The sequence below is a fragment of the Entelurus aequoreus genome, linkage group LG23 (genome assembly GCF_033978785.1).
Source record: "Entelurus aequoreus isolate RoL-2023_Sb linkage group LG23, RoL_Eaeq_v1.1, whole genome shotgun sequence".
NCBI lineage: Eukaryota > Metazoa > Chordata > Actinopteri > Syngnathiformes > Syngnathidae > Entelurus > Entelurus aequoreus.
The window spans coordinates 44,845,150-44,870,149 of NC_084753.1; the positions used below are offsets into that span (position 1 = coordinate 44,845,150).

Sequence of the window (25,000 nt, forward strand, 5' to 3'; positions counted from 1 at the left end):
TGTGTGTATATGTAGTGTGAATGTAAGAATACTAGATGTGTGTGTATATGTAGTGTGAATGTAAGAATACTAGATGTGTGTGTGTATATGTAATGTGAATGTAAGAATACTAGATGTGTGAGAGTTACTTTCAATGTCCAGCATGATGCCTTCAATAGCAACACTAATCTATAACTTCAATGATGCCTTCAATAGCAACACTAATCTATAACTTCGATGATGCCTTCAATAGCAACACTAATCTATAACTTCAATGATGCCTTCAATAGCAAAACTAATATATAACTTCGATGATGCCTTCAATAGCAACACTAATCTATAACTTCGATGATGCCTTCAATAGCAACACTAATCTATAACTTCAATGATGCCTTCAATAGCAACACTAATATATAACTTCGATGATGCCTTCAATAGCAACACTAATCTATAACTTCGATGATGCCTTCAATAGCAACACTAATCTATAACTTCAATGATGCCTTCAATAGCAACACTAATCTATAACTTCAATGATGCCTTCAATAGCAACACTAATCTATAACTTCAATGATGCCTTCAATAGCAACACTAATCTATAACTTCAATGATGCCTTCAATAGCAACACTAATCTATAACTTCAATGATACCTTCAATAGCAACACTAATCTACAACTTCAATGATGCCTTCAATAGCAACACTAATATATAACATCAATGATGCCTTCAATAGCAACACTAATATATAACATCAATGATGCCTTCAATAGCAATACTAATCTATATCTTCAATGATGCCTTCAATAGCAACACTAATCTATAACTTCAATGATGCCTTCAATAGCAACACTAATCTATAACTTCAATGATGCCTTCAATAGCAACACTAATCTATAACTTCAATGATGCCTTCAATAGCAACACTAATCTATAACTTCAATGATGCCTTCAATAGCAACACTCATCTATAACTTCAATGATGCCTTCAATAGCAACACTAATCTATAACTTCAATGATGCCTTCAATAGCAACACTAATCTATAACTTCAATGATGCCTTCAATAGCAACACTAATCTATAACTTCAATGATGCCTTCAATAGCAACAGTAATAAACTATACTATACTATACTATAATAATGGTCTGAACTACTATAATACTTGGTCTGGACTACTATAATACTTGGTGTGGACTACTATAATACTTGGTGTGGACTACTATAATACTTGGTGTGGACTACTATAATACTTGGTCTGGACTACTATAACACTTGGTTTGGACTACTATAATAGTTGGTCTGGACTACTACAATACTTGGTGTGGACTACTATAATAGTTGGTCTGGACTACTACAATACTTGGTCTGGACTACTATAATACTTGGTTTGGACTACTATAATACTTGTTTTGGACTACTATAATGCTTGGTTTGGACTACTATAATACTTGGTCTGGACTACTATAATACTTGGTCTGGACTACTATAATAGTTGGTCTGGACTACTACAATACTTGGTCTGGACTACTATAATACTTGGTCTGGACTACTATAATACTTGGTGTGGACTACTACAATACTTGGTCTGGACTACAATAATGCTTGGTTTGGACTACTATAATACTTGGTCTGGACTACTATAATACTTGGTCTGGACTACTATAATACTTGGTCTGGACTACTATGATGCTTGGTGTGGACTACTATAATACTTGGTCTGTACTACTACAATACTTGGTCTGGACTACTATAATACTTGGTCTGGACTACTATAATACTTGGTCTGGACTACTATAATACTTGGTCCGGACTACTATAATACTCTCGCTGGACTACTATAATACTTGGTCTGGACTACTATAATACTTGGTCTGGACTACTATAATACTTGGCGTGAACTACTATAATACTCTGTCTGGACTACTATAATACTTGGTCTGGACTACTATAATACTTGGTCTGGACTACTATAATACTTGGTGTGGACTACTATAATACTTGGTCTGGACTACTATAATACTTGGTCTGGACTACTATAATACTTGGTGTGGACTACTATAATACTTGGTCTGGACTACTATAATACTTGGTTTGGACTACTATAATAGTTGGTCTGGACTACTACAATACTTGGTGTGGACTACTATAATACTTGGTGTGGACTACTATAATACTTGGTGTGGACTACTATAATAGTTGGTCTGGACTACTACAATACTTGGTCTGGACTACTATAATACTTGGTCTGGACTACTATAATACTTGGTTTGGACTACTATAATGCTTGGTTTGGACTACTATAATACTTGGTCTGGACTACTATAATACTCTGTCTGGACTACTATAATACTTGGTCTGGACTACTATAATACTTGGTCTGGACTACTATAATACTTGGCATGGACTACTATAATACTCTGTCTGGACTACTATAATACTTGGTCTGGACTACTATAATACTCTGTCTGGACTACTATAATACTTGGTCTGGACTACTATAATACTTGGCGTGGACTACTATAATACTCTGTCTGGACTACTATAATACTTGGTCTGGACTACTATAATACTTGGTCCGGACTACTATAATACTCTGTCTGGACTACTATAATACTTGGTCTGGACTACTATAATACTTGGTCTGGACTACTATAATACTTGGCGTGGACTACTATAATACTCTGTCTGGACTACTATAATACTTGGTCTGGACTACTACAATACTTGGTCTGGACTACTATAATACTTGGTGTGGACTACTATAATACTTGGTCTGGACTACTATAATACTTGGTCTGGACTACTAAAATACTTGGTGTGGACTACTATAATACTTGGTCTGGACTACTATAATACTTGGTTTGGACTACTATAATAGTTGGTCTGGACTACTACAATACTTGGTTTGGACTACTATAATACTTGGTGTGGACTACTATAATACTTGGTGTGGACTACTATAATAGTTGGTCTGGACTACTACAATACTTGGTCTGGACTACTATAATACTTGGTCTGGACTACTATAATACTTGGTCTGAACTACTATAATACTTGGTCTGGACTACTATAATACTTGGTGTGGACTACTATAATACTTGGTGTGGACTACTATATTACTTGGTCTGGACTACTATAATACTTGGTCTGGACTACTATAATACTTGGTGTGGACTACTATAATAGTTGGTCTGGACTACTACAATACTTGGTCTGGACTACTATAATACTTGGTCTGGACTACTATAATACTTGGTTTGGACTACTATAATGCTTGGTTTGGAATACTATAATACTTGGTCTGGACTACTATAATACTTGGTCTGGACTACTATAATACTTGGTCTGGACTACTATAATAGTTGGTCTGGACTACTACAATACTTGGTCTGGACTACTATAATACTTGGTCTGGACTACTATAATACTTGGTGTGGACTACTATAATACTTGGTCTGGACTACTATAATGCTTGGTTTGGACTACTATAATACTTGGTCTGGACTACTATAATACTTGGTCTGGACTACTATAATACTTGGTGTGGACTACTATAATACTTGGTCTGTACTACTATAATACTTGGTCTGGACTACTATAATACTTGGTGTGGACTACTATAATACTTGGTCTGGACTACTATAATACTTGGTCTGGACTACTATAATACTTGGTCCGGACTACTATAATACTCTGTCTGGACTACTATAATACTTGGTCTGGACTACTATAATACTTGGCGTGGACTACTATAATACTCTGTCTGGACTACTATAATACATGGTGTGGACTACTATAATACTTGGTGTGGACTACTATAATACTTGGTCTGGACTACTAAAATACTTGGTCTGGACTACTATAATACTTGGTCTGGACTACTATAATACTTGGTGTGGACTACTATAATACTTGGTCTGGACTACTATAATACTTGGTTTGGACTATTATAATAGTTGGTCTGGACTACTACAATACTTGGTGTGGACTACTATAATACTTGGTGTGGACTACTATAATACTTGGTGTGGACTTTTATAATAGTTGGTCTGGACTACTACAATACTTGGTCTGGACTACTATAATACTTGGTCTGGACTACTATAATACTTGGTTTGGACTACTATAATGCTTGGTTTGGACTACTATAATACTTGGTCTGGACTACTATAATACTCGGTCTGGACTACTATAATACTTGGTCTGGACTACTATAATACTTGGTGTGGACTACTATAATACTTTGCGTGGACTACTAAAATACTCTGTCTGGACTACTATAATACTTGGTATGGACTACTATAATACTTGGTCTGGACTACTATAATACTCTGTCTGGACTACTATAATACTTGGTCTGGACTACTATAATACTTGGCGTGGACTACTATAATACTCTGTCTGGACTACTATAATACTTGGTCTGGACTACTATAATACTTGGTCTGGACTACTATAATACTTGGTGTGGACTACTATAATACTTGGTCTGGACTACTATAATACTTGGTCTGGACTACTATAATACTTGGTGTGGACTACTATAATACTTGGTCTGGACTACTATAATACTTGGTCTGGCCTACTATAATACTTGGTGTGGACTACTATAATACTTGGTCTGGACTACTATAATACTTGGTCTGGACTACTATAATACTTGGTCTGGACTACTATAATACTTGGTTTGGACTACTATAATAGTTGGTCTGGACTACTACAATACTTGGTGTGGACTACTATAATACTTGGTGTGGACTACTATAATAGTTGGTCTGGACTACTACAAAACTTGGTCTGGACTACTATAATACTTGGTCTGGACTACTATAATACTTGGTTTGGACTACTATAATGCTTGGTTTGGACTACTATAATACTTGGTCTGGACTACTATAATACTTGGTGTGGACTACTATAATACTTGGTCTGGACTACTATAATGCTTGGTTTGGACTACTATAATACTTGGTCTGGACTACTATAATACTTGGTTTGGACTACTACAATACTTGGTCTGGACTACTATAATACTTGGTCTGGACTACTATAGTACTTGGTGTGGACTACTATAATACTCGGTCTGGACTACTATAATGCTTGGTTTGGACTACTATAATACTTGGTCTGGACTACTATAATACTTGGTCTGGACTACTATAATACTTGGTGTGGACTACTATAATACTTGGTCTGTACTACTATAATATTTGGTCTGGACTACTATAATACTTGGTGTGGACTACTATAATACTCTGTCTGGACTACTATAATACTTGGTCTGGAGTACTAAAATACTTGGTCTGGACTACTATAATACTTGGCGTGGACAACTATAATACTCTGTCTGGACTACTATAATACTTGGTCTGGACTACTATAATACTTGGTCTGGACTACTATAATACTTGGTCTGGACTACTACAATATTGGTCTGGACTACTATAATACTTGGTCTGGACTACTATAGTACTTGGTGTGGACTACTATAATACTTGGTCTGGACTACTATAATGCTTGGTTTGGACTACTATAATACTTGGTCTGGACTACTATAATACTTGGTCTGGACTACTATAATACTTGGTGTGGACTACTATAATACTTGGTCTGGACTACTATAATACTTGGTCTGGACTACTATAATACTTGGTATGGACTACTATAATACTTGGTGTGGACTACTATAATACTTGGTCTGAACTACTATAATACTTGGTGTGGACTACTATAATACTTGGTCTGGACTACTATAATACTTGGTGTGGACTACTATAATAGTTGGTCTGGACTACTACAATACTTGGTCTGGACTGCTACAATACTTGGTCTGGACTGCTATAATACTTGGTCTGGACTACTATAATACTTGGTCTGGACTACTATAATGCTTGGTTTGGACTACTATAATACTTGGTCTGGACTACTATAATACTTGGTCTGGACTACTATAATACTTGTTCTGGACTACTATAATACTTGGTGTGGACTACTATAATACTTGGTCTGGACTACTATAATGCTTGGTTTGGACTACTATAATACTTGGTCTGGACTACTATAATACTTGGTTTGGACTACTACAATACTTGGTCTGGACTACTATAATACTTGGTCTGGACTACTATAGTACTTGGTGTGGACTACTATAATACTTGGTCTGGACTACTATAATGCTTGGTTTGGACTACTATAATACTTGGTCTGGACTACTGTAATACTTGGTCTGGACTACTATAATACTTGGTGTGGACTACTATAATAGTTGGTCTGGACTACTCTAATACTTGGTCTGGACTACTATAATACTTGGTGTGGACTACTATAATACTTGGTCTGGACTACTATAATACTTGGTCTGGACTACTATAATACTTGGTCCGGACTACTATAATACTCTGTCTAGACTACTATAATACTTTGTCTGGACTACTATAATACTTGGTCTGGACTACTATAATACTTGGTGTGGACTACTATAATACTCTGTCTGGACTACTATAATACTTGGTCTGGACTACTATAATACTTGGTGTGGACTACTATAATACTTGGTTTGGATTACTATAATACTTGGTCTGGACTACTATAATACTTGGAGTGGACTATTTTAATACTTGGTCTGGACTACTATAATACTTGGTGTGGACTACTATTATAGTTGGTGTGGACTACTATAATACTTGGTGTGGACTACTATAATACTTGGTGTGGACTACTACAATACTTGGTGTGGACTACTATAATACTTGGACTACCATAATAGTTGGTTTGGACTACTATAATACTTGGTGTGGACTACTATAATACTTGGACTACTATAATAGTTGGTGTGGACTACTATAATACTTGGTGTGGACTACTATAATACTTGGACTACTATAATACTTGGTGTGGACTACTATAATAGTTGGTCTGGACTACTATAATACTTGGTCTGGACTACTATAATACTTGGTGTGGACTACTATAATACTTGGTGTGGACTACTATAATACTTGGACTACTATAATACTTGGTGAGGACTACTATAATATAATACTTGGTGTGGACTACTATAATACTTGGACTACTATAATAGTTGGTGTGGACTACTATAATACTTGGTGTGGACTACTATAATACTTGGTGTGGACTACTATAATACTTGGACTACTATAATACTTGGTGTGGACTACAATAATAGTTGGTCTGGACTACTATAATACTTGGTCTGGACTACTATAATAGTTGGTGTGGACTACTATAATACTTGGTGTGGACTATTATAATACTTTGTCTGGACTACTATAATACTTGGACTACTATAATACTTGGTGTGGACTACTATAATACTTGGTGTGGACTACTATAATACTTGGACTACTATAATACTTGTTGTGGACTACTATAATACTTGGTCTGGACTACTATAATACTTGGTGTGGACTACTATAATACTTGGTGTGGACTACTATAATACTTGGTGTGGACTACTATAATACCTGGTGTGGACTACTATAATACTTGGTCTGGACTACTATAATAATTGGTCTGGACTACTATAATACTTGGTGTGGACTACTATAATACTTGGTGTGGACTACTATAATAGTTGGTGTGGACTACTATAATACTTGGTGTGGACTACTATAATACTTGGTGTGGATTACTATAATACTTGGTCTGGACTACTATAATACTTGGAGTGGACTACTTTAATACTTGGTCTGGACTACTATAATACTTGGTGTGGACTACTATTATAGTTGGTGTGGACTACTATAATACTTGGTGTGGACTACTATAATACTTGGTGTGGACTACTACAATACTTGGTGTGGACTACTATAATACTTGGACTACCATAATAGTTGGTTTGGACTACTATAATACTTGGTGTGGACTACTATAATACTTGGACTACTATAATAGTTGGTGTGGACTACTATAATACTTGGTGTGGACTACTATAATACTTGGACTACTATAATACTTGGTGTGGACTACTATAATAGTTGGTCTGGACTACTATAATACTTGGTCTGGACTACTATAATACTTGGTGTGGACTACTATAATACTTGGTGTGGACTACTATAATACTTGGACTACTATAATACTTGGTGAGGACTACTATAATACTTGGTCTGGAATACTATAATACTTGGTCTGGACTACTATAATACTTGGTGTGGACTACTATGATACTTGGTGTGGACTACTATAATACTTGGACTACTATAATAGTTGGTGTGGACTACTATAATACTTGGTGTGGACTACTATAATACTTGGTGTGGACTACTATAATACTTGGACTACTATAATACTTGGTGTGGACTACAATAATAGTTGGTCTGGACTACTATAATACTTGGTCTGGACTACTATAATAGTTGGTGTGGACTACTATAATACTTGGTGTGGACTATTATAATACTTGGTGTGGACTACTATAATACTTGGACTACTATAATACTTGGTGTGGACTACTATAATACTTGGTGTGGACTACTATAATACTTGGACTACTATAATACTTGTTGTGGACTACTATAATACTTGGTCTGGACTACTATAATACTTGGTGTGGACTACTATAATACTTGGTGTGGACTACTATAATACTTGGTGTGGACTACTATAATACCTGGTGTGGACTACTATAATACTTGGTCTGGACTACTATAATACTTGGTCTGGACTACTATAATACTTGGTGTGGACTACTATAATACTTGGTGTGGACTACTATAATAGTTGGTGTGGACTACTATAATACTTGGTGTGAACTACTATAATAGTTGGTGTGGACTACTATAATACTTGGTCTGGACTACTATAATACTTGGTGTGGACTACTATAATAGTTGGTCTGGACTACTATAATAGTTGGTCTGGACTACTATAATAGTTGGTCTGGACTACTATAATACTTGGTCTGGACTACTATAATACTTGGTCTGGACTACTATAATGCTTGGTTTGGACTACTATAATACTTGGTGTGGACTACTATAATACTTGGTGTGGACTACTATAATACTTGGTCTGGACTACTATAATACTTGGGCTGGACTACTATGATACTTGGTCCGGACTACTATAATACTCTGTCTGGACTACTATAATACTTGGTGTAGACTACTATAATAGTTGGTGTGGACTACTATAATACTTGGTGTGGACTACTATAATAGTTGGTGTGGACTACAATAATAGTTGGTGTGGACTACTATAATACTTGGTGTGGACTACTATAATAGTTGGTGTGGACTACTATAATACTTGGACTACTATAATAGTTGGTGTGGACTACTATAAAAGTTGGACTACTATAATAGTTGGTGTGGACTACTATAATAGTTGGTGTGGACTACTATAATAGTTGGTGTGGACTACTATAATACTTGGTGTGGACTACTATAATAGTTGGTGTGGACTACTATAATACTTGGACTACCATAATAGTTGGACTACTATAATAGTTGGACTACTATAATAGTTGGTGTGGACTACTATAATAGTTGGACTACTACAATAGTTGGTGTGGACTACTATAATAGTTGGACTACTACAATAGTTGGTGTGGACTACTATAATACTTGGTGTGGACTACTATAATAGTTGGTGTGGACTACTATAATACTTGGACTACTATAATAGTTGGTGTGGACTACTATAAAAGTTGGACTACTATAATAGTTTGTGTGGACTACTATAATACTTGGTGTGGACTACTATAATAGTTGGTGTGGACTACTATAATACTTGGAGTACTATAATAATTGGTGTGGACTACTATAATACTTGGACTACTATAATAGTTGGTGTGGACTACTATAATACTTGGATTACTATAATAGTTGGACTACCATAATAGTTGGACTACTATAATAGTTGGTGTGGACTACTATAATAGTTGGACTACTACAATAGTTGGTGTGGACTACTATAATAGTTGGACTTCTATAATAGTTGGTGTGGACTACTATAATAGTTGGACTACTACAATAGTTGGTGTGGACTACTATAATAGTTGGACTACTACAATAGTTGGTGTGGACTACTATAAAAGTTGGACTACTATAATAGTTGGTGTGGACTACTATAATACTTGGACTACTATAATAGTTGGTGTGGACTACTATAATACTTGGACTACTATAATAGTTGGTGTGGACTACTATAATACTTGGACTACTATAATAGTTGTTGTGGACTACTATAATACTTGGACTACTATAATAGTTGGTGTGGACTACTATAATAGTTGGACTACTACAATAGTTGGTGTGGACTACTATAATAGTTGGACTACTACAATAGTTGGTGTGGACTACTATAAAAGTTGGACTACTATAATAGTTGGTGTGGACTACTATAATACTTGGACTACTATAATAGTTGGTGTGGACTACTATAATACTTGGACTACTATAATAGTTGGTGTGGACTACTATAATACTTGGACTACTATAATAGTTGTTGTGGACTACTATAATACTTGGACTACTACAGTAGTTGGTGTGGACTACTATAATAGTTGGACTACTACAATAGTTGGTGTGGACTACTATAATACTTGGACTACTATAATAGTTGGTGTGGACTACTATAATAGTTGGACTACTACAATAGTTGGTGTGGACTACTATAATAGTTGGACTACTACAATAGTTGGTGTGGACTACTATAAAAGTTGGACTACTATAATAGTTGGTGTGGACTACTATAATACTTGGACTACTATAATAGTTGGTGTGGACTACTATAATACTTGGACTACTATAATAGCTGGTGTGGACTACTATAATACTTGGACTACTATAATAGTTGGTGTGGACTACTATAAAAGTTGGACTACTATAATAGTTGGTGTGGACTACTATAATACTTGGTCTGGACTACTATAATAGTTGGTGTGGACTACTATAATACTTGGACTACTATAATAGTTGGTGTGGACTCCTATAATACTTGGACTACTATAATAGTTGTTGTGGACTACTATAATAGTCAGTGTGGACTACTATAATAGTTGGACTACTACAATAGTTGGTGTGGACTACTATAATAGTTGGACTACTACAATAGTTGGTGTGGACTACTATAATAGTTGGACTACTACAATAGTTGGTGTGGACTACTATAATAGTTGGACTACTACAATAGTTGGTGTGGACTACTATAATAGTTGGACTACTACAATAGTTGGTGTGGACTACTATAATACTTGGTGTGGACTACTATAATAGTTGGTGTGGACTACTATAATACTTGGACTACTATAATAGTTGGTGTGGACTACTATAAAAGTTGGACTACTATAATAAATGGTGTGGAGTACTATAATACTTGGTGTGGACTACTATAATAGTTGGTGTGGACTACTATAATACTTGGAGTACTATAATAGTTGGTGTGGACTACTATAATACTTGGACTACTATAATAGTTGGTGTGGACTACTATAATACTTGGATTACTATAATAGTTGGACTACTATAATAGTTGGACTACTATAATAGTTGGTGTGGACTACTATAATAGTTGGACTACTACAATAGTTGGTGTGGACTACTATAATAGTTGGACTACTACAATAGTTGGTGTGGACTACTATAAAAGTTGGACTACTATAATAGTTGGTGTGGACTACTATAATACTTGGACTACTATAATAGTTGGTGTGGACTACTATAATACTTGGACTACTATAATAGTTGGTGTGGACTACTATAATAGTTGGACTACTACAATAGTTGGTGTGGACTACTATAATAGTTGGACTACTACAATAGTTGGTGTGGACTACTATAAAAGTTGGACTACTATAATAGTTGGTGTGGACTACTATAAAAGTTGGACTACTATAATAGTTGGTGTGGACTACTATAATACTTGGACTACTATAATAGTTGGTGTGGACTACTATAATACTTGGACTACTATAATAGTTGGTGTGGACTACTATAATACTTGGACTACTATAATAGTTGGTGTGGACTACTATAATACTTGGACTACTATAATAGTTGGTGTGGACTACTATAAAAGTTGGACTACTATAATAGTTGGTGTGGACTACTATAATACTTGGTGTGGACTACTATACTAGTTGGTGTCGACTACTATAATACTTGGACTACTATAATAGTTGGTGTGGACTCCTATAATACTTGGACTACTATAATAGTTGTTGTGGACTACTATAATAGTTGGTGTGGACTACTATAATACTTGGACTACTATAATAGTTGGTATGGACTACTATAATACTTGGATTACTATAATAGTTGGACTACTATAATAGTTGGACTACTATAATAGTTGGTGTGGACTACTATAATAGTTGGACTACTACAATAGTTGGTGTGGACTACTATAATAGTTGGACTACTACAATAGTTGGTGTGGACTACTATAAAAGTTGGACTACTATAATAGTTGGTGTGGACTACTATAATACTTGGACTACTATAATAGTTGGTGTGGACTACTATAATACTTGGACTACTATAATAGTTGGTGTGGACTACTATAATAGTTGGACTACTACAATAGTTGGTGTGGACTACTATAATAGTTGGACTACTACAATAGTTGGTGTGGACTACTATAATACTTGGACTACTATAATAGTTGGTGTGGACTACTATAATACTTGGTGTGGACTACTATAATAGTTGGTGTGGACTACTATAATATTTGGACTATTATAATAGTTGGTGTGGACTACTATAATATTTGGACTACTATAATAGTTGGACTACTATAATAGTTGGACTACTATAATAGTTGGTGTGGACTACTATAATAGTTGGACTACTACAATAGTTGGTGTGGACTACTATAATAGTTGGACTACTACAATAGTTGGTGTGGACGACTATAATACTTGGACTACTACAATATTTGGTGTGGACTACTATAATAGTTGGACTACTACAATAGTTGGTGTGGACTACTATAAAAGTTGGACTACTATAATAGTTGATGTGGACTACTATAATACTTGGACTACTATAATAGTTGGTGTGGACTACTATAATACTTGGACTACTATAATAGTTGGTGTGGACTACTATAATACTTGGACTACTATAATAGTTGGTGTGGACTACTATAATACTTGGACTACTATAATAGTTGGTGTGGACTCCTATAATACTTGGACTACTATAATAGTTGTTGTGGACTACTATAATAGTCAGTGTGGACTACTATAATAGTTGGACTACTACAATAGTTGGTGTGGACTACTATAATAGTTGGACTACTACAATAGTTGGTGTGGACTACTATAATAGTTGGACTACTACAATAGTTGGTGTGGACTACTATAATACTTGGTGTGGACTACTATAATAGTTGGTGTGGACTACTATAATACTTGGACTACTATAATAGTTGGTGTGGACTACTATAAAAGTTGGACTACTATAATAAATGGTGTGGAGTACTATAATACTTGGTGTGGACTACTATAATAGTTGGTGTGGACTACTATAATACTTGGAGTACTATAATAGTTGGTGTGGACTACTATAATACTTGGACTACTATAATAGTTGGTGTGGACTACTATAATACTTGGATTACTATAATAGTTGGACTACTATAATAGTTGGACTACTATAATAGTTGGTGTGGACTACTATAATAGTTGGACTACTACAATAGTTGGTGTGGACTACTATAATAGTTGGACTACTACAATAGTTGGTGTGGACTACTATAAAAGTTGGACTACTATAATAGTTGGTGTGGACTACTATAATACTTGGACTACTATAATAGTTGGTGTGGACTACTATAATACTTGGACTACTATAATAGTTGGTGTGGACTACTATAATAGTTGGACTACTACAATAGTTGGTGTGGACTACTATAATAGTTGGACTACTACAATAGTTGGTGTGGACTACTATAAAAGTTGGACTACTATAATAGTTGGTGTGGACTACTATAATACTTGGACTACTATAATAGTTGGTGTGGACTACTATAATACTTGGACTACTATAATAGTTGGTGTGGACTACTATAATACTTGGACTACTATAATAGTTGGTGTGGACTACTATAATACTTGGACTACTATAATAGTTGGTGTGGACTACTATAAAAGTTGGACTACTATAATAGTTGGTGTGGACTACTATAATACTTGGTGTGGACTACTATAATAGTTGGTGTCGACTACTATAATACTTGGACTACTATAATAGTTGGTGTGGACTCCTATAATACTTGGACTACTATAATAGTTGTTGTGGACTACTATAATAGTTGGTGTGGACTACTATAATACTTGGACTACTATAATAGTTGGTATGGACTACTATAATACTTGGATTACTATAATAGTTGGACTACTATAATAGTTGGACTACTATAATAGTTGGTGTGGACTACTATAATAGTTGGACTACTACAATAGTTGGTGTGGACTACTATAATAGTTGGACTACTACAATAGTTGGTGTGGACTACTATAAAAGTTGGACTACTATAATAGTTGGTGTGGACTACTATAATACTTGGACTACTATAATAGTTGGTGTGGACTACTATAATACTTGGACTACTATAATAGTTGGTGTGGACTACTATAATAGTTGGACTACTACAATAGTTGGTGTGGACTACTATAATAGTTGGACTACTACAATAGTTGGTGTGGACTACTATAATACTTGGACTACTATAATAGTTGGTGTGGACTACTATAATACTTGGTGTGGACTACTATAATAGTTGGTGTGGACTACTATAATATTTGGACTATTATAATAGTTGGTGTGGACTACTATAATATTTGGACTACTATAATAGTTGGACTACTATAATAGTTGGACTACTATAATAGTTGGTGTGGACTACTATAATAGTTGGACTACTACAATAGTTGGTGTGGACTACTATAATAGTTGGACTACTACAATAGTTGGTGTGGACGACTATAATACTTGGACTACTACAATATTTGGTGTGGACTACTATAATAGTTGGACTACTACAATAGTTGGTGTGGACTACTATAAAAGTTGGACTACTATAATAGTTGATGTGGACTACTATAATACTTGGACTACTATAATAGTTGGTGTGGACTACTATAATACTTGGACTACTATAATAGTTGGTGTGGACTACTATAATACTTGGACTACTATAATAGTTGGTGTGGACTACTATAATAGTTGGACTACTATAATAGTTGGTGTGGACTACTATAATACTTGGACTACTATAATAGTTGGTGTGGACTACTATAATACTTGGACTACTATAATAGTTGGTGTGGACTACTATAATACTTGGACTACTATAATAGTTGGTGTGGACTACTATAATACTTGGACTACTATAATAGTTGGTGTGGACTACTATAATAGTTGGTGTGGACTACTATAATAGTTGGTGTGGACTACTATAATAGTTGGTGTGGACTACTATAATATTTGGACTACTATAATAGTTGGAGTGGACTACTATAATAGTTGGACTACTATAATAGTTGGTGTGGACTACTATAATAGTTGGACTACTATAATAGTTGGTGTGGACTACTATAATAGTTGGACTACTATAATAGTTGTTGTGGACTACTATAATAGTTGGTGTGGACTACTATAATAGTTGGACTACTATAATAGTTGGTGTGGACTACTATAATACTTGGACTACTATAATAGTTGGTGTGGACTACTATAATAGTTGGACTACTATAATACTTGGTGTGGACTACTATAATAGTTGGACTACTATAATACTTGGACTACTATAATAGTTGGTGTGGACTACTATAATACTTGGACTACTATAATAGTTGGACTACTATAATAGTTGTTGTGGACTACTATAATAGTTGGTGTGTACTACTATAATAGTTGGACTACTATAATAGTTGGTGTGGACTACTATAATACTTGGACTACTATAATAGTTGGTGTGGACTACTATAATAGTTGGACTACTATAATACTTGGTGTGGACTACTATAATAGTTGGACTACTACAATACTTGCACTACTATAATAGTTGGTGTGGAATACTATAATACTTGGACTACTATAATAGTTGGACTACTATAATAGTTGGTGTGGACTACTATAATACTTGGACTACTATAATAGTTGGACTACTATAATAGTTGGACTACTATAATAGTTGGTGTGGACTACTATAATACTTGGACTACTATAATAGTTGGACTACTATAATAGTTGGACTACTATAATAGTTGGTGTGGACTACTATAACACTTGGACTACTATAATAGTTGGTGTGGACTACTATAATAGTTGGACTACTATAATACTTGGTGTGGACTACTATAATAGTTGGACTACTATAATACTTGGACTACTATAATAGTTGGTGTGGACTACTATAATACTTGGACTACTATAATAGTTGGACTACTATAATAGTTGTTGTGGACTACTATAATAGTTGGTGTGGACTACTATAATAGTTGGACTACTATAATAGTTGGTGTGGACTACTATAATACTTGGACTACTATAATAGTTGGTGTGGACTACTATAATAGTTGGACTACTATAATACTTGGTGTGGACTACTATAATAGTTTGACTACTATAATACTTGGACTACTATAATAGTTGGTGTGGACTACTATAATACTTGGTGTGGACTACTATAATACTTGGTCTGGACTACTATAATAGTTGTTGTGGACTACTATAATACATGTTTAGTGTAATAAGTCCAAATGCACGGTCACATTTATAGTTAATACAGAGTTCTGCAACTCAACTTTGAACAGGAAGTTAAAGTAAGTGATCACATGACCTTGACTCTCACTTCCCTGCATTTACTTCCTGTTCTTCATTTTAGGATAGAGTTTGAAATGTTACTGTTTGTTTTGAAAGCTGTACTGGACTGGTGCCAAAGTCCATCACAGACCTCATCCTAATGTAGGCTCCAGCCTGAAGTCTTACATTGATGTGTTATGCAATATTGACTTGTTTCATGCTAAATGATAGTCATTCAATGACTTGTTGTTATTCCTGGAAATGTGCAGCACTCTACAAACAAGCCTGCTCTTTGTAGTATTATATTATATTTTATTATATTATATTATATTATATTATATTATATTATATTATATTATATTATATTATATTATATTATATTATATTAGACTTCCTTTTTATTGTCATTCAAATGTGAACTTTACAGCACACATAACAACAAAATGTTGTTGCATTATCTCATGTAGTGCAGGATAAAGAAGCAAGAAGGTGCAGATATAAGTAATAGATTACTGTACAGATAAATATATTACACTTTTGCATATGCATCTATGTTTATGGATGTATGTTATATTGTCTTTATATTCCATGTTTATGGATGTATGTTATATTGTCTTTATATTCCATGTTTATGGATGTATGTTATATTGTCTTTATATTCCATGTTTATGGATGTATGTTATATTGTCTTTATATTCCATGTTTATGGATGTATGTTATATTGTCTTTATATTCCACGTTTATGGATGTATGTTATATTGTCTTTATATTCCATGTTTATGGATGTATGTTATATTGTCTTTATATTCCATGTTTATGGATGCATGTTATATTGTCTTTATATTCCACGTTTATGGATGTATGTTATATTGTCTTTATATTCCATGTTTATGGATGTATGTTATATTGTCTTTATATTCCATGTTTATGGATGTATGTTATATTGTCTTTATATTCCAGCCACTTCATCCATTTTTGGGGGGCAATTAAAATGATTTAAATAAAGCGGATTGGATTTTTTTTTTTTAAGTTAGAGAAACCTTCCTCTACACTATTTAATTTTCCTTTAATTTTTATGATTTTAATTCGAATTTTTTAAAATGTTATTTTACTTTTTGCCCGGTAATTTTCTATTAACGCACTTTGAATGACGTCTTGTAAGACTGGTGCTCCACACAGAAAGCATGAAGCTGTGATGTATGTCGCCCTCTAGTGGCTTAAATGTGTTATATGTCGCCCTCTGGTGGCTTAAATGTGTCATATGTCGCCCTCTGGTGGCTAAAATCTATGATGGCGGATGTCGGACAGCAGCTGCTTCCTTCCGTGATTTCACTCGGTTTAAAAATGTTTTTTTGTGTTGTTTTGTTCATCTTCCACACACGTGACATATTTGACGCATGCCTTTGACGGCGTGGAGCGCGGGCGTGTGAAGAGGCTGTGACGCATGCGCAGTAGAGGCCAGATGTCATTGGTCCAGGCGGCGGGAGATGCTGAGCATGTTGAGTCCGAGCAGCTGCGAGGATGACGTGATTTCAGAGGCACAAACTCAGCTAAAATAATCCTTTTTTTGTTTGTTTGTTTTGTTTTTTTGTTGCCGCTCGGTGACGTCATCGCCCTGGCGGCGGCGACGCTGAGGCGACGTGACGCCGCCCGCGCGGATGCTCGGAGGAGCACGTGACAGCTGATGATGAGGAACAAAGCATCGGTGGCAGGTGAGATCCTGGATGTTCTAGAATGTTCCGCAGACATTTAGTCTCGTACTCACGATGCTGCGTTTGTGTTGTGTCACTTGCCTGGAGGCACCACGTCCATCATGGCGACATATGCCCCTCCCCCATCATGGCGACATATGCCCCTCCCCCATCATGGCGCCATCTGCCATCATCCTCTCCACCTCCAAATAAATACCATCCATTTTATACCGCTTGTCCCTTCATCCATCTTAAAGGGCAACTGCACGTTTTGGGGGCATTTTGCATATCCTTCACAATTTTATGAGAGACAAGAAGACAAAAAAAAATTTTTTTTTTTTTTTGCATTCTAACATGTAAAAATAGACTCCTTCTAGGTAGCTAGCAAGGCCCCGTTTACACTAAGGTTATCCAGGGTAAATCCCACCTAACCTTATCCGTGCAATGTCCAGCTGACCCGGACATTGGAAAGTTCTCTTGCCGTCTGAGAAGTGTTGTATCCTAAATAGCTGCAATGGCTTTCTCTTAAGGTATTCATGTGTGATTTCCACAAGCGTCTGTACATGTAGAAGAAGGAGAAACACGGCCATGTCTGGATGACTCGCCGCCATATTTCCAGTGGTTACGTTATGGTTACTGAGGGGAGATGACGGCTCAGACACCAGGGGGCAGTAATGTTCAAGGATTTATTATGTGTATACTGTATATCAGGGGTCACCAACGCGGTGCCCGCGGGCACCAGGTAGCCCGCAAGGACCAGATGAGTAGCCCGCTGGCCTGTTCTAAAAATAGCTCAAAGAGCAGCACTTACCAGTGAGCTGCCTCTATTTTTTTAATTGTATTTATTTACTAGCAAGCTGGTCTCGCTTTGCTCGACATATTTAATTCTAAGAGAGACAAAACTCAAATAGAATTTGAAAATCCAAGAAAATATTTTAAAGACTTGGTCTTCACTTGTTGAAATAAATAAATTAATTTCTTTACTTTGCTTCTTATAACTTTCAGAAAGACAATTTTAGAGAAAAAATACAACCCTAAAAATGATTTTAGGATTTTTAAGCACATATACCTTTTTACCTTTTAAATTCCTTCCTCTTCTTTCCTGACAATTTAAATCAATGTTCAAGTAAATTAATTGTTTTATTGTAAAGAATAATAAATAGATTTTAATTTAATTCTTCATTTTAGCTTCTGTTTTTTCGACGAAGAATATTTGTGAAATATTTCTTCAAACTTATTATGATTCAAATTCAAAAAAAATATTCTGGCAAATCTACAAAATCTGTAGAATCAAATTTAAATCTTATTTCAAAGTCTTTTGAATTTCTTTAAAAACTTTTGTTCTGGGAAATCTAGAAGAAATAATGATTTGTCTTTGTTAGAAATATAGCTTGGTCCAATTTGTTATATATTCTAACAAAGTGTAGATTGTATTTTAACCTATTTAAAACACGTCATCAATATTCTAAAATTAATCTTAATCAGGAAAAATTACTAATGATGTTCCATAAATTATTTTTATTTATTTTTTTTTTTAATTCGAATTAGCTAGTTTTTCTCTTCTTTTTTTCGGTTGAATTTTGAATTTTAAAGAGTCAAAATTGAAGATAAACTATGTTTCAAAATGTAATTGTCATTTTTTTCGTGTTTTCTCCTCTTTTAAACCGTTCAATTAAGTGTAAATATCATTAATTATTAATAATAACATAGAGTTAAAGGTAAATTGAGCAAATTGGCTATTTCTGGCAATTTATTGAAGTGTGTATCAAACTGGTAGCCCTTCGCATTAATCACTACCCAAGAAGTAGCTCTTGCTTTCTAAAAGGTTGGTGACCCCTGGTGTATATAGACTGTATATATAATAACAAAACAGTAATAATATAAACTAAGGAAATGGAGTGTGAACTAGATCCCAAAAGTGTATGTGGTGTGTGCGGCTATGTGTGTAGTTAGCTGAAGTGTGTGTTACCAAGTGTTGAACGAGAGACGAGGAAGTCCAGGGGAGAGAGAAGTCTACAGGTCCGAGTCCAAAGCGGGGGAAGTCAAGGATCGAGGGAGGCAGTCAGAGTCCAGAGGGAGATCCGGGGGAAAGTGAGACGCACAGCTCACTTTCCAGGCGACGGAGGATACTGCAGGGACATACACACTGAAAACACGGAGGGACAAAACACAGAGAGAGCAGGATTGCATCAAGCAGGACGTGGCTTACTGTACGCCAACAGAAGATTATATTCCGGTGCAGGATGGCAGGTTGAGCGGGCTTATGAAGGCAGCTCGTTCATCACGGGCAGGTGCGCCGATTGCAGATTGTCTGCAGGCGCGAGGAGGAGAGAGCCTTTTAGCTCTTATTTCCAAAATAGTGTGCACTACTGAATTGGGGTCTTATGGCCGCTTATGTGGACACTTATACTGCCATCTGGTGGTGTCAGAAGAGTATAACATGCAATGGAATTTGGGGGGAAAAAAGTGTAAAAAATAAGAATTAGCATGTCACTAAACATGAAGTACACATTTGTGTACTTATGGACTAAGTACATCATATCAAACGATGATTCTTAGTTTTTATTCTAATTAGGGTCCAATAAGCCCAAATAGCAAAGAGAAATAAAAAAAAAAGCAGCTTGGGCCTTAAGAGGTTAGTGTAGAAATAGCCGTAGTCTCATTCTCTCCGCCTGGTGACTCCGACCTAAATAGATGGGAGCTTCTATTGAAGGAGGAGGTGTTATGTCACTTCCCTGGAGGCCATCATGGCGACATCTGCCATCATCCTCTCCTTCAGGGATGGAACACACCTCCACATGAATACACCCAGCTTAAAGGGCAACTGCACTTTCACGTATCCTTCACAATCTTAGGAGAGACAAGAAGACAAAAGCCGGATAAGCCCTTAAACTAATCATTTTTTAGCCCGTTTCAGCCACACTAAACCAGCGTTTAAGGTTCCCCTCCTCCGACACATTCTGACACGGGTAAGCGCGCCGTCTATTTCTTGAATCTCCGCCTCTTAGTTTTGTATGGACTCATTGATCCTTTACAAACTGAGTTCGGAGAGGAAGTGACGTCAGAAAGACCGCGCCCCACACAGGAAGTGACATCAGAAAGAACGCGCCCCACACAGGAAGTGACGTCAGAAAGAACGCGCCCCACACAGGAAGTGACGTCAGAAAGAACGCGCCCCACACAGGAAGTGACGTCAGAAAGACAGCGCCCCACACAGGAAGTGACGTCAGAAAGACCGCACCCCACACAGGAAGTGACGTCAGAAAGACCGCACCCCACACAGGAAGTGACGCCAGAAAGAACGCGCCCCACACAGGAAGTGACGTCAGAAAGAACGCGCCCCACACAGGAAGTGACGCCAGAAAGACCGCGCCCCACACAGGAAGTGACGTCAGAAAGACCGCACCCCACACAGGAAGTGACGTCAGAAAGACCGCACCCCACACAGGAAGTGACGTCAGAAAGAACGCGCCCCACACAGGAAGTGACGTCAGAAAGAACGCGCCCCACACAGGAAGTGACGCCAGAAAGACCGCGGCCCACACAGGAAGTGACGTCGGAAAGAACGCGCCCCACACAGGAAGTGACGTCAGAAAGAACGCGGCCCACACAGGAAGTGACGCCAGAAAGACCGCGCCCCACACAGGAAGTGACGCCAGAAAGAACGCGCCCCGCACAGGAAGTGACGTCAGAAAGACCGCGCCCCACACAGGAAGTGACGTCAGAAAGAACGCGCCCCACACAGGAAGTGTCGTCAGAAAGACCGCGCCCCACACAGGAAGTGACGTCAGAAAGACCGCGCCCCACACAGGAAGTGACGTCAGAAAGAACGCGCCCCACACAGGAAGTGACGTCAGAAAGACCGCGCCCCACACAGGAAGTGACGTCAGAAAGAACGCGCCCCACACAGGAAGTGACGTCAGAAAGACCGCGCCCCACACAGGAAGTGACGTCAGAAAGAACGCGCCCCACACAGGAAGTGACGTCAGAAAGAACGCGCCCCACACAGGAAGTGACGTCAGAAAGACCGCGCCCCACACAGGAAGTGACGTCAGAAAGACCGCGCCGGTCTTAAACTACCATTGTGTGTGTGTGGACACGGATAAGGTTAGGTGTGATTTACCCTGGATAACCTTAGCCGGCTTAGTGTAAACGGGGCCTAAGTCACTTCAAAACTGCATTGAAAAAGGCATTTACGTTGTGTAACATGTATAATAACAAACTGTAGCAACATTGTTATTGTAAGAGTGAGCACCGAAGAGCTCTTTTTCTAGCGTACTAAGACATCACCGTGCTACGGTATTAGCTGTAACGTTTGATTTTGTAACACACAACACTGTTATAGGACACCAATCTGAGTGAAAAACACGAACAATCATATTACAGTAGCTGTAAAGTATTATTTCATGTTGTGTGTGTACACAGCTAGTATGTACTGTAGTCGTGCTAACAAGCCTGGTCAACATTTAAAGTGTGACTCACTCGGACAGTCGTGCGTTTGGTCCAGCTGGCCGGGGACATTTTTTTTTCCGGTTTATTTGGGTAAGCAGTCCATTTATGTCAAAATAGATTGGGCTCCAAGTTCCACATATATAGAGTCGTCACTGTCGCCTCACTCTCTCAGCCTCCGTCTGCGCCAACGTCTCACCCTCTTCTTCGTGCTCGCTTCTCTTTAAGCTAGCACTTCATCCTCCGTATATTCAGCTCCAAAAAGATAAGCTTGTGAATCTTCATTTGAAAAAGTTAGCATGCTAACGTTAGCAAGTTAACAGCATGCGTCAAGTACCGAGTCGAATGAGTTTGAGGCATTTGGCTGCAGAATTAGCTGAAAAAGTTAGCATGCTAATGCTGCCTGAGGCTGAGCCAATCAGTGGCCACAATACTGAAGAGCGCGGCCTGATTGTTTTGGTTGTTGTTGTTGTTGTTGATTACTAGAAATCGCATAGACCAAATGAAAAGTCTCACATATAACACACACCAGTTTTTTAAACCCAAGGGCTTTGTATGCCCGTCCCGTATGGGGACGGCGTGGCGAAGTTGGGAGAGTGGCCGTGCCAGCAATCTGAGGGTTACTGGTTCAATCCCCACCTTCTACCATCCTAGTCACGTCCGTTGTGTCCTTGAGCAAGACACTTCACCCTTGCTCCTGATGGGCCTGGTTAGCGCCGTGCATGGCAGCTCCCGCCATCAGTGTGTGAATGTGTGAATGTGTGTGTGTGAATGGGTGAATGTGGAAAATAGTGTCAAAGCGCTTTGAGTTCCTTAAAAAAGGTAGAAAAGCGCTATACAAGTACGACCCATTTACCATTTACCATTTATGCTTTCTGGTATTTCTTGGTCTTTTTATTCCTGTCAAATTGTCTACATTTCCCCACCGTTAGCTCTTCCTTTGTACTTCTTCTACCGGGTTGACTAGTTTGAGCACTCCTGCCACCTAGCTGAAGGCCTGTGTATTGCTCAAGCATGACTAAAACTCTCAAGCCGCCATGACGCCTCACCACGACCTTCCAGGGAGTCCCGTCCCACTTTTTAAACCCTGCTCTAACTGAAAACATTATTTTTGTCCTCCATCTGCAGTATCAGCCAACGATGGTGGATCCCTGCGAGGCCGAGGAGCAGACCAAATCCATTGGCCCGCCACTCTGCGCCCCCACACTGGCCTCTGAAGACCACCGCTTGCCAGATCAGGCCGATGGCGCCACCACAGAGGAGGAAGGAGATGCTTGCTTTCAGACCCCGCCCTCGGGCAGCTGCGATCCGAGCCCTTGCCATGTCGTTGGGTTGCCAGGTAGCTCAGCTCCAGACGGCTCGTTTCCAGATGACTCAGTTACAGATGACTCGTTTCCAGAAGGCTCAGTTCCGGACGGATCAGATCCGGATGGATCAGTTCCGGATGGATCAGTTCCGGATGGATCAGTTCCAGACGGCTCGGTTCCAGACGGCTCGGTTCAGGCGGCGATTTCAGCTCCACTGCCGCAGCCCAACAATGACGATCTGTCGCCCAAACTGCACCTGGACCTGTACAACTTTGACTCCCCTGCCGCAGAGGGCAGCCGCTACGTGCTGACCAGCCCCCGTTCGCTGGAGGCCTGTGCTCGATGCAGCGTCAAACCCGTTGAGCTGCTGCCCCGCCCGCTGTCGGACATTGCCCGCGAGGCGCCGGGTCGTTCCATGCGGGTGGCTACGGGTCTGTTTGAAGTCTACGAGAGGGAGCGTCACGCAAAGCTGAGGCACTGCAGGGAGGAGAGGGAGCGCATCATCAGGGAGGAAAAGAGGAGGGCCATGCAGGCGGAAGTCAATAGCTCTCCTTCCTCTTCCTCGATGGAGCAGCACAAAGTCTCCTGCAGTTCCTCGCAGTCTCCTACACCTCTGACCTCAAGTTTGAATTCTGAATCCACCCCTCCAGCACTGTCATCTAAAGCAGGATCACCTCTCCAATCTAAAGCCTGTGGAACTACCAAAGCTGGCTCCTCAGGGCCCAAGCAGTCCACATCCTCATATGAACAAGCGAAAACCACAAGACCACAGTCAGGTGGTCCCCCAGCGGTTGTCCGG

At 38.0% G+C, this 25,000-nt stretch overlaps 1 protein-coding gene across 1 annotated transcript in view; it reads left to right on the top strand.

Moving 5' to 3' along the window:
* Positions 1 to 18,136: 18,136 nt before the first annotated feature.
* ccdc177 (coiled-coil domain containing 177) overlaps positions 18,137 to 25,000 on the top strand; it is an 11,639-nt gene continuing 4,775 nt past the window's right edge. Inside the window, exons 1-2 of the mRNA XM_062034964.1 lie at positions 18,137 to 18,466; positions 24,023 to 25,000. The exon at positions 24,023 to 25,000 is cut by the window's right edge and continues 1,957 nt beyond it. Of these exons, the coding sequence (XP_061890948.1) occupies positions 24,035 to 25,000 (966 nt within the window). The 5' untranslated portion in view covers positions 18,137 to 18,466; positions 24,023 to 24,034. The remainder of the gene's footprint in view (positions 18,467 to 24,022) is intronic.